Below are 11,778 nucleotides of genomic sequence, written 5' to 3'. Positions count from 1 at the left end.
CAACGCTCACGTCACGCCTTAATGCGGTGCTACACTACGCCATTAAGGTGGACAGATGAGTGTATAAATATGTGTCCATACCCCCTATATGAATTAAACACTCATATAGGGCTATTACGCTTGCATCCAACGCTCACGTCACACCATAATGCGGCTATATGCTACGCCATTAAGGTGGACAGACACATAGGGCTAGCTAGCATTTATATACATACTCTCTCATAAATACATATTTATATCCACCGAAAATCCCATTTTCGGTAACTCTCAAAGAGAAATAAAACCGTCAAAATAAAATGACGTCAAAATGCTCCACAACATTAATTGTTCATCTATGAACTATAGCATGCATTTTATTTAAAACAAAAGTCCACTCACAACTCTAGGCATAAGCCCGACGAAAATCCAAATCGCCACTCCAGAGAGATCTCCTCGAACCCTGGCACAAACATAAAATTAATTTCTCAACTAAGAATCCAATCTTTACACAAAATAGGCAAAATTAACCGAGAGCCACACTCACGCTCATCATTGCCTAACTTCGATACGGTCCACACCTCAACACTAAAACCAGCAGCCTTAACTACACCCTTCCACAGATTATACGACTATAATCCAACGGCCGGATTCTACCTTATTAATTTGCCAAAATTACCAAACTTTGGAAATTCATAAACCTATCCAAAACTCATCCAAAAATTCCATAACTCACTTCAACAAACTCCCCTTAATATTCTAAATTTAAAACCCTAAAAATCTTCCAAACAGGCCAATTCCGGCGACCTCCGATTCCTATGAAATTTTGACAGAATAATCCTCTCATCATGCTCTACAACTTTCCTAACTAGCACAAACACCAATTCCAAGCCTAACTAGGGTAATCGACTAAAAACATTCAAAACTCCCTAGAACTTCAATTAAACATATCTCCTTATCAAGACCGAATTACATCGATTCCTTTTGAGGAATCACTAACCTTCATGAGAGCTACAAAATGAGCTAAGAATCACGAGCTATGATGGCTGGAAATCGGAGCTCTGGCGGAAGGGCAGCCGGACTTCCAATGGAGATTACCTCCTCACGACGGCGGCGGCAGCTCGATGACCTGCCCAGAAATGAAGAGGAGAAGGTGGTGGTTCGATGGGGACCGGTGTGGCGGACGGAGTCGGTCGGACTACGGCGGCCGGAGCTGAAGAAGAACCGGAAACGGGAGGTGAAGAGAGGGTCGGGAGGAGGAGAAGAAGAAGAGAGAAGAGAAAAGAGAAAAGAGAAAAAAGGAAAATGGTTTGGGCCTCCCCAAACCGGTCCAACCCACAATTATACCCAACTTCAAAAATAAAACACCCTTAAAAATAATACCCGAATAAAAATTACCTTTTACTAGCTAAAATTTATCATTTTTACTGTCGTCATATTTTTCTCCTACGAATAATCCTCCGAGCATAACCGTCCCCGAAACCCCTCTAGGGACCAATTAAACTATAACTTCAATGACGGAGACGGTAAAATTCTTATTATAACCAAGCTAGTAAATAAGGTAAAAATTTAAGGGTCGGGATGTGACATTAATTCTATTAGTATTCATATGTTGCTTGCATAGTTACATACTTATTGTTGAAGAAGAAGAAGATTTTTTTTTTTTAATACATCTAGCAATAAGGAGCCCCATTTTTTGTTGTCGCCTAGAGCCCAGAAATTGTCAGGGCCGACCCTGTAACAACCAGAAAGTTTCATCTTCATATTAGAAAGGACGTCGACGATGATGCAACATGAAGATGCTTCTCGTATTTGTGATTGGATATGCACTGTCATGAGGGCATGAGGTCTGTGAACTTGAACTTTCTTTTTCACCTCGTACGTGGTGGCCGGTGAAGTTGGAACTGCCTCCAAGTGTTTTCTTGTGCAAAACTCTAGAGATTTTAAAGCTACATTCAAATTAGAATTAAATTCAGTTTACTTCATTGTGGTTTATAGGTGAATTCATGTTAGTCCCTAAACTTTCAATTTCATCATATTACCCCCCGAGCTCTTGTTTTTCTGGTAATTTAGCTTCTCAACCCCTAAAACGTCATCACATGTCATCAAATTTCAATGTCCCAATTGGACGGAGCATGAGTGATAGGAGACGGCAAACAGAAAAATAAGAGCTCGATGGGTAATCTGATGAAATTGAAAGTTTATGGACTAACATGAATTCACCTCTAAACAACAATGGGGTAAACTGAATTTAATTCTTCAAAGTATATCAGATATCCTCCTTCAACTAAACCAGGTCACTTTCCAAGGCTCATGTTTGCCCAACTTACACATCCTATGGAGATGATGATATCTCAATGGGAGAACTTTTTCGTAATTGCCTTGTACTTGAAGAGTTGTTTATTGATGTCTGGCTTATGTCAAAAGATATCAATTTCTAGATCTTTGCACCTGAATTGAAAAATTAAAGGATGACCATTCGATTAGTAGACTTTGGAAGTAAGGTGGAAAGGGTAGACATCATTGCACCAAAGCTTGAACACTTTGTTGTCTCCGGTGATTTGACAAGATATATCATTGTTGGATAATAATTCATAGATAATTTTGTACCCTAATCCTTGAGAATTACTTGTTCTGAAGTCTATTTTGTTGTCAACTAATCCAATTTCATGTTTTGTAGAAACTATTGACAATAGAAGAGAAATGGTGAAATTCCAGTGATTTTCCGAGCAGCACCACCACTTTTGGCGGCACAAGCAAGTTGCGGCGCATCACCACTTTGGTGGTGCCATACATTTTTCGGCCAATTTCATGGAAGAGGAAAGGTGGAGAAGTCTTGTTCTATCACAACTAGTTCTTAACCTTTTGGTTAGGATTCAACTCCAACACCTTTCCCTCTTTCCCACACAATCCTCACTTCCCCCTTTTACCCAAAAGTCCATCAAATTCCCTACAATTATCTTCCATATTTTGTAGGTTGAATCACCACATTATCCTACCCCTTTTTCTCCATGATTGCCTATTAACTTACTCTATCTCTCCCCTCACCTTTTGCCTAGGTTTTGGAAAAGTTATGGCAATTTGAACACTCTTCCTTGGTGTTTCAAACGGATGGGAGGAGAGGAAGAAAGCTGTTTTTGGTTTTCTCTCTCACTTTTCATCCATCTTTCATATATTTAAGTCCTATCTTCTCCACTTTTTAACACACCATCTCCCATTCACACACTCTACCTCTTTTTCCTATCTCTAATCTCCATCAGAGAACTACCACCACTCCTCCACAAAACCTCCATCTCCACCACATTCAAACCATAACTTCCATCACCACCACCACCACCACCACCAAATTCATCACTTTCCCTTTCTACTCATCTCATTCCGCCATATACACAAAGCTTCACCATTTGCCATCTCCATCCATTACATCCTCCATCATCAAGCAAGAAGAAGGAAGGGGAGTCTAGCATCAAGTGAGGACATCACCATCATCTCCATCATCCCATGACAAGGATTCCATGAGTTCATCCACTCCATCCTCAACTTGAGCATCTCTAGTCACCTCTCTTCCCTTACTTTTACTTTGATGTTCAATAACATGTTGAAGCTTGTATATTTGATTATGAGTGAGTAGTTAGTTTGTTGGGGTTAGGGTTGAAAGCCCTAGCCAACCTTGTATGACTTTGATGTTAATATTATGATTGATGCACTTTTCATTAGCACCTTAATATGCTAGATCAAAAGTTGAACATTTATACTTGAACTTAATCAATTTGTGTATGTTTGTTTGCCATGACATGAGAAATGATTAGGGCTTGATTAACCTTAGTTGTTTGAAGCATGAAAGCATATCATATGTGCATGCTAGGGTTGTGAGCTATAATCACTTAGAGATAAGCTTGGTTGGTTTGCATAATTTCTTCATCTCCTAGCTTTATGCACTTAGGGTAATGCATTAGATTCCTAATCGGATTGAAAATGCATGACTAAGGTAGTTAAGTATTACACCCGAGAGGGGTTGCTTGATATCAACAAAGGAGAATGTCCCTTGTCATACCCGAGAGGGATGCAATGAGAGAAATTGGCTAATTAAAATGGCATCATTCACTTTAGAAGCATCATTGTTTGCAAAGGAGGCTAGAGGTGAAAACCTTAAGTCCCAATCCCATCCATTTCATCACATCTAATTTAGCTTAGTCTAGTTTACATTGAGCAAGTTCCGAGTTGATTCATCTCCAAAACCAAAAATCAAATCTGCCCTCATATTGCATATAATCATCATGAACTTTGGTTCACTTGTGAGCCTTTGTTTGTGACTTGTACATTTGCATAAAGTTATTTAGCATCCCTTAGGTTTTCCTAGCTAGAGTGGGTTTACCAATCCCTTAGGTATGATATTCGTTACTCATAATCCGTACATTATAACTTGACCCTTATATTTGAGGGTGGTTTTTTGGCTAGCTAACAATCATGCGGAAGATGACTTTATTCAAAGATATTAGGTTTGATGGCGAGACTGTTCAGTTGAAGAGACGTGGGTATTAGGTTTTCAGTTTTTAGCTTTGACCATAGTTGACGATAGAGCTTCTAAACTGTAGAAGACGGAACTGTCAAACTCAACTTACAATCCTATCAATTTCTCAGCTGGACATATGTCACGTTTGAAGTGGTTAGGGACACCAAATCAGCTTGCCAGCTGGTGTTTCGGCCACAACAAATAATTTCTCTCTCTAGTGAGCACTTTGTTCTGCGTTTCTAGCAATGTTCCGTATGGTTGTGTTTTGAAGAAGATGACTTTATCCGCTAGTGGTGAGCTTCTTTTCAAGAACCGTCATATGACACAAGAGAAGTTCAAGAGGCATATTTCACTGCTCCAGGAAAAGCTCCTTACAGCAGTAGATATTTGTTGTTTTTTTTTTGTTGACAAACAATTTTGAGCTTTATGATGCTTCTTATGATGGACTGGGGATTGATCAATATCTCTATTAGTAATATTGAGAAACAATTTTAAGCTTTTTAATTGACAAAAGCACTTTCAAAGCCAGAAGCACCACAAGACACAGTTTTCTTCTTACAAGTTTTAGAAATACTTCTCAAAATCACTTACAAGTGTTTCTAAAATCCGCAAAACACAGTTGAATTCCTTCAGAAAGCAATCCGAACAGACTCTCAAATTTATATACTTAACTATAATTTGTACGTGTAAATACTGCAACGCCTCATAAACAAAAGAAATAGAAGAAGCCTGTATAGAAAAGAATAGAAAGTTGGAAACTATACCTATAGAACAAGCCTATATCTCTACTATAATAAAGCCAACAAGTCTGGAATTTCACCAAACTAAGAACTTTTATAAATACCCTTGGTAAGTCAACTGATTCAAATAAAAACCAAGGTTGTTATAGTAAAAAGCAAAATAATTAACAAAAGAAATTAGATAAAGAGATCATTGTGAAAAACTACCTGATATATGAGTGATGACATATAACTGTATAATACGGTTATAAGGTAAATCAAATTAACCACTTATGCTTATTTTCAGGAAACGTGTTCCCGTGCGTGCAAATGCACAGGTAAAAGGCTAGCTAGTAGAAAAGAATATGGAAACTAACTCTTGTAGAATTTGCTTTAAAGGAAGAAAATCTATTGCATAAAAGACATCATTTGGTTCGCGGAAAGTAACTATTAGGAAAGAAAAGTTGTTCCTTTCTTGTGTTTGGGAACGCTGAAGGAAAGGAAATACTTTCCTGAAGGTTAGGAAAATGTGAGGGAAAGTTGTTCTTTCCAAAATCCATAGGAACCACTTTCCTATCTCATTTCCTTGCATTTATTACTCACAATATATTATTTTATTATTTTAATTAACAACTTTTTGGATGATTTTGTTGGCCACATTGGAAAAATGACAAATAAAATATAGGATTAATTTCAGTTTACACCCATGAGGTTTAGGGTTAACATTATTTCACTTCTCATACTTTTAATTTTGAAAATTTACCCCCTAAAGTTTTCAATTTTCATAAATCATGCCCAATTGCCGAAATTTCATCTAATTCGGATGTTAATTTTGACTTTATAACTCACTAAAAATGCTAAAATAGTCTTAACAACATAAATCGCCTTTTATAACTTATTTTTTAAGATTTAATGATATTATTTAACCTCCAAATTGGACAGAATTTTAGCAATTATGTCTGATTTATGAAAATTAGAGACTTTAGGGGGTACATTTTTAAAATTAAAAGTATGGGGAGTGAAACGATGTTAACCCCAAACCTCAGGGAGTAAACTGAAAATAATAAGTGGGTGGATCATTCCTAATTGTACCGAGACCTTTTGTGATTAAAACCCAACACCTTAAAGGTGGTTAAGTTGGGACAGTATCGGTATAAGGATGATCCACCAGCCACGCTTATCGTTGTTTGACATGGTATCACCGCGGGTCCCTCTCCAATAAGCCCGGGTTGGTTCTTTCAGGGGTCATGGCCCTAGTTTTGTTCTTTCGAGTTTGGGGTTCTTTCGAGTTTGAGGTTCTTTCATGTTTGGGGTTCTTTCAGTTGTCATGAGGAATTTGGGGTTATTTCCGTTGTCATGGGACCCGGGTTCAAATTTGTTAATAAGTTTCACGTGTAGACCTAAAAGTTAGGTTGCACATGAGAGAGTGTTAGAGAGGAGAGATCCCATATTAGAAAAGTGACAAATAAAGTATAACTAATAAGTGGGTGGATCATTCCTAATTGTATTGAGATATTTTGTTATTAAAACCTAACACTTTAAATGTGGTTAAATTGAGACTATCGGTATAAAGATGATCCACTGACCACACTTATTTGACTTCTTGTGTTACTAAACATCAGAACGGAAAGTCATTTTCATTTCTCTTCTCTTTTTATTCCCGTGGGAAAGACAAAAGGATTACTTTTCTTTCCACGAACTAAGGCCTAAATGTTGTACCATGTACGCTCAAGTTCTTTTGCACACCAAACACCACTTGTACGGCTGTACCCAGATCAGGACCCCCTCCTTGATCCCGCCACGTGTACACTTCACTACAAGGCCAAAACTCTTCGAGCTCCACTCTAAACCAAAGTCCCTGTGACACGGACTCAGATTCTATCATTCTGGGAAGTGAAACTCACAGACAGATCGATCACTTGGAAAATCGAAGCCTCCAGTTCGTACAATAATGCGCACCTTAAATGCAGTGATGACGGCCCGGATGCTGCTGGTCCGGAACTCGGGTCTGAAAAGCGAGGCCATACCCTTTGGAGATGTCTGGTGGTTTATCTACGCCGGGTTCTCCTGCTTCCTCGTCCTCTTCGCCGGAATGATGTCCGGGTTAACGTTGGGACTCATGTCCCTCGGCCTCGTCGACCTCGAGATTCTCCAGCGAAGTGGCACTCCCACCGAGAAAAAACAAGCAGGTTCGGTTGTGTTCGGTCCCCATTGTCTTGTCGTAGATTTCTTTTCATGAATTAAACTGATAAAGTTTTGTTATTTAATTGTTGGGTTTCTGTTAATTCTGTTGCAGCGGCTATACTTCCGGTGGTTCAGAAGCAGCATCAGCTGCTTGTCACTTTGCTTCTGTGTAATGCTGGAGCTATGGAAGTGAGTAGTTTCCATCATTTACATTGTGTCTTCTTATCAATTGCTTTGTTATTTTGATTGTACTAGAGAGTTGGATTGGTTACGAACTATTTAGAGTGTTTGAGCTATTTCAATTTGCATTCCGCAGGCGCTTCCTATATATTTGGACAAGATTTTCAATGAGTATGTTGCTATAATTCTGTCTGTCACGTTTGTGCTGTTTTTCGGAGAAGTGAGTTATTTTTTTTCGTGATTTGGCATTGTGGTTTAATGTTAATGACTTCATGCTGCTTTGTGATTGGGGGTGAATCAAGAATTTGATTTGGGGGGTTGTTTTTTTGTTCTGTCAGGTTATTCCACAAGCAATTTGCACTAGATATGGACTGGCTGTAGGTTCCAACTTGGTATGGATTGTCCGTGGTTTGATGCTTATTTGCTACCCAATTGCTTATCCTATTGGAAAGGTATGTTTGATGAACTATTGAAAATGTTTCTCTCCTTATCATGCACCTTGTTTATAGATTTTAGATGAATGTATATTGCTGATGCAGTTTGATTTGACATGTAATATCTGATACTAAGAAATTTTATGTTTAGGTCTTGGATTGTGTTCTGGGACATAATGAAGCATTATTTAGGCGAGCTCAGTTAAAGGCCCTTGTCTCCATCCACAGCAAGGAGGTAAAGTGATTTCCATTTACATCCAATATGGTATCACTTGATGAGACTGTTTGAATTTGTAAGGATTGAGGAAGTATCTATAATAAGAAAAAATTCCTTCTTTTCTGTTTAGAAAATTTCATTTGTTACTTTTACTTTCTATATATAGGAGGGCAAAGGCGGTGAACTTACACATGATGAGACAACAATAATCAGCGGAGCACTGGATTTAACTGAAAAGGTACAATTTATACGAAATTGGCATGTACATTTTTATGTTTAACTATTGTAGTTTTCTTGTTTTTGTATCAGTGTGCAGTTTCAGACCTTTCAACAATGTAAAAAATGAGTAAGATTGGCTACTATATCATGAATTTTGGAGTGCTATTTTTACTTGGTTTCTAATTTAAGAATTTTGCATTTGGATCTAAAGGTAAACTTAACTCCGATCTTTCTTTTGAGTGGAATGCGTTTCAAACAGTTTTGAATGTACCACATACTTCTTTACTTTTTTGAGTTTGAGGATTTAATTGATACTTCACAGTACATGAATTTAATCGGTTTAGTAGCTTCCTCTATTACATGACATTTGTATATGTTAATCCGCTCTTAAGTACTTAATTCTAAGAAGTCAGTCCAATGATCCTATTTTTGATTGTTTTTTTCATTCAACAGACTGCTGAGGAGGCTATGACGCCTATTGAATCAACCTTTTCCTTAGATGTCAATTCAAAGTTGGACTGGTAAGTTCCCCTTCTCAATCAACTATTTTACTGACTGTGATGAGAATAACATCATTACTAAATATTCACTTGCATACTACTTCTTTAACCTGTCAGTTTCTACTAACGAAATTGATTCAAGAAGTTTCTTTTCATATACAACATTCTAGACATTTTGGTCTCTTAATTTTAGTAATTTGGTTTTAGCATAAGTTATAGAACAAATTGTGTGTTATCTGATTAGATTTATATTCATCTCTAATTAATAACTTAGGGAAGCAATGGGAAAAGTTCTTGCTCGGGGGCATAGTCGAGTTCCCGTCTATTCTGGGAATCCAAGGAATATTATTGGACTTCTCCTGGTGAGTGTTAAACTTAGATCTTTGGGTGATCTGTAGTTAGTATTTAATCTAGATACTAAACACGCTAAACTGTAATAGGTATTTCTGATTCTTTCTTTTTTATGTGGATCAGGTGAAAAGTCTTCTCACTGTACGACCTGAAACAGAGACCCCTGTCAGTGCTGTTTCCATCCGTAGAATCCCAAGGTGTGCTTCACCATCTTTAAATACTTTTCTTCAATTCTTATACCGAGTATGGAATATCCAGTGTTCATTTGTGGGTCATATTCCCAGAGTTCCTGCAGATATGCCACTGTATGATATATTGAATGAGTTTCAAAAGGGCAGCAGTCATATGGCCGCTGTGGTAAAGGTCAGAGGGAAAAGTAAGGCTCATCCACCTACGATTGAGGGAGAAAAAGAGGAAGGAAGAAAAATTGGTGGCATGGATACCGAACTGACTACTCCATTGCTATCCAAGCAGGATGGAAAGTCAGATCATGTTGTTGTTGACATACCCAAGATACCAAAGCCCACTAATATTAAAAAGGAAGTTCTCTTACACAATAATGTTGGAGAAGCAAATGGACCCCATTTGTCAGAGGATATCGAAGATGGTGAAGTAATTGGTATCATCACGCTGGAAGATGTATTTGAAGAACTCCTGCAGGTAAAATAAATGCAATTAATATTTTTTCCTTTCTGCTTATGAATATCATTCAATTTGCTTCGAACTTCATAATAACTGATTGATTTCTTGATAAATACAGGAAGAGATTGTCGATGAAACGGATGAATATGTTGATGTACATAAAAGGTATCATAGAGTGACAACTGTTGTCAGTTGGCTAATATTGTTTGTGGGAGTTATGTAAACTGGATTAATCAGCTTCTTCTTTGTAGAATACGCGTTGCTGCAGCTGCAGCTGCTTCATCAGTGGCGAGAGCTCCATCACTGCGGAGGTTAAATGTCAACAAGGGACCAGGGAGTGAACAGCACAAATCAGCCATATCCAGTGTATGATATCAATTGATCTGTGTAGTAACTTTAAGGGTTAAATACTGTATAGTCCATGTAGTTTGAAGTCGACATATGTTCAGTCCTTGTTGTTTTATTTTAATCTGAATGGTTCTTAAAGTCACGATTTTCCATCTAAATGGTCATTTAGTCAACTCTCTCCGATAAATTGCTGACGTGGCTGTTAAAAATTACATTGTCTTCTAACAGAGAAAATTAACGGAATGACTATTTAGAAGAAAAATTGTGACTTTAAGGACTATTCAGATTCAAATGAAACCACAAGGACTGAACATATGTCAACTTCAAACCACAGGGACTAAACAAATTTCAATTCTAACTTTAATTGAGGGGTGGGGAGAGGGAAGTCATCTAAGCAACATCTGTGTATATTTATGCTTCCATGCAGGCTGTTTGGAAATGAAAAGCTGGCATGATATGAGATTTTTATAGCCATCTCACTCATGTCATGCAATGCGTAGTTTGACCATTGTAGTGATGCACGCCTAGTTGTAACAATTTAGGGAACTCGGTAGTTGCTCAGATATAGGTTCATATAACAACTCAATTTACTGGTAGTGTTTCCACTTCGTATCTTACTTTTATTTTCATGTGAAAGTTTTGTTTGCTTACTCTGGATTTTTACTCTTAGATGATGGTATGAGCAATGGGATGGCTGTTGATATGTTGTACACTTGTAGTCATTTTTAATGTTCAAATTACTGTCTAGTGGTTGAAGCATTGACAATGTTTGCTCTTCTTCTGTGTTGACCTAGGGAGCCCAAGCTAAGCAAGTAACCCCGAAGAAATCTACTGATGATTTGGCAACAAGGTCGCATGTAATTTCCACCGATGGAAACAAGAGATGATTAATCTGTTTCATTCTTGTAGTCTGATCTCAGGAAGTGGCTTTGTCCTTGCATCCAGGAAAAAAGGTATTTTTCTGGTTATCTCTGGTATTGGGTGCGGGGTCCTGGAATTCAGAGATATCTGGGATTCTACATAGAGATGCAGAGAGTATGATCAATCATCCGGTAACATGCTCAGCAGTATTTAAATCTCAAACTCTTTTTGGTTTTTACTTACATGTTAGGTCCAAAGGTGCCTCTTAAGCTGGCACTATCTTTTTGTTGAAAAAAACTGTATCTGAAGAATAGTCAATAAGTTCAGTTATCCAAGAGTTCATAATATACAAGGACCCTGTACAAGGACCTTTTATTGAATATTGAAATGACCCCGCCTTTTATTGAAGCTAGAACTCATATTAAACTTATTCTTATCGTAGCACCTATACAATGACCCCGGACGAAGGTTTTCTTTTGTTAATTGTGTAAGTAAGACAGAGCTCATCTATTCAAACAAGAAGACAGAGCTCATCTATTCAAACAAGTTCATCTCCAATTTAAGTACGAAATTTTCGCAGTTACACTTCGATGGTCCTTATGTTGATGTTTACACAAGCTCTTTTGGCATTCGA

General features: G+C 37.7%; 1 protein-coding gene across 1 annotated transcript; it reads left to right on the top strand.

The window, feature by feature from the left end:
- Positions 1 to 7,069: 7,069 nt before the first annotated feature.
- Positions 7,070 to 11,569, top strand: LOC101293188 (DUF21 domain-containing protein At4g14230-like). Its single transcript, XM_004296901.1, has 13 exons — positions 7,070 to 7,397; positions 7,505 to 7,581; positions 7,709 to 7,792; positions 7,911 to 8,024; positions 8,158 to 8,241; positions 8,390 to 8,461; positions 8,896 to 8,963; positions 9,217 to 9,304; positions 9,417 to 9,490; positions 9,578 to 9,953; positions 10,054 to 10,100; positions 10,187 to 10,301; positions 11,078 to 11,569. Exons 1-13 carry the CDS (start codon positions 7,160 to 7,162, stop codon positions 11,168 to 11,170), a joined length of 1,530 nt encoding a protein of 509 aa, XP_004296949.1. The 5' UTR covers positions 7,070 to 7,159; the 3' UTR covers positions 11,171 to 11,569.
- The last annotated feature ends 209 nt before the right edge of the window (positions 11,570 to 11,778 follow it).

This window comes from Fragaria vesca, linkage group LG4 (assembly GCF_000184155.1).
Source record: "Fragaria vesca subsp. vesca linkage group LG4, FraVesHawaii_1.0, whole genome shotgun sequence".
In the NCBI taxonomy this organism is placed as follows: domain Eukaryota; kingdom Viridiplantae; phylum Streptophyta; class Magnoliopsida; order Rosales; family Rosaceae; genus Fragaria; species Fragaria vesca.
The sequence above is the reverse complement of the archived record's forward strand: the minus strand, read 5'-3'. Positions and strand labels throughout refer to the sequence as shown.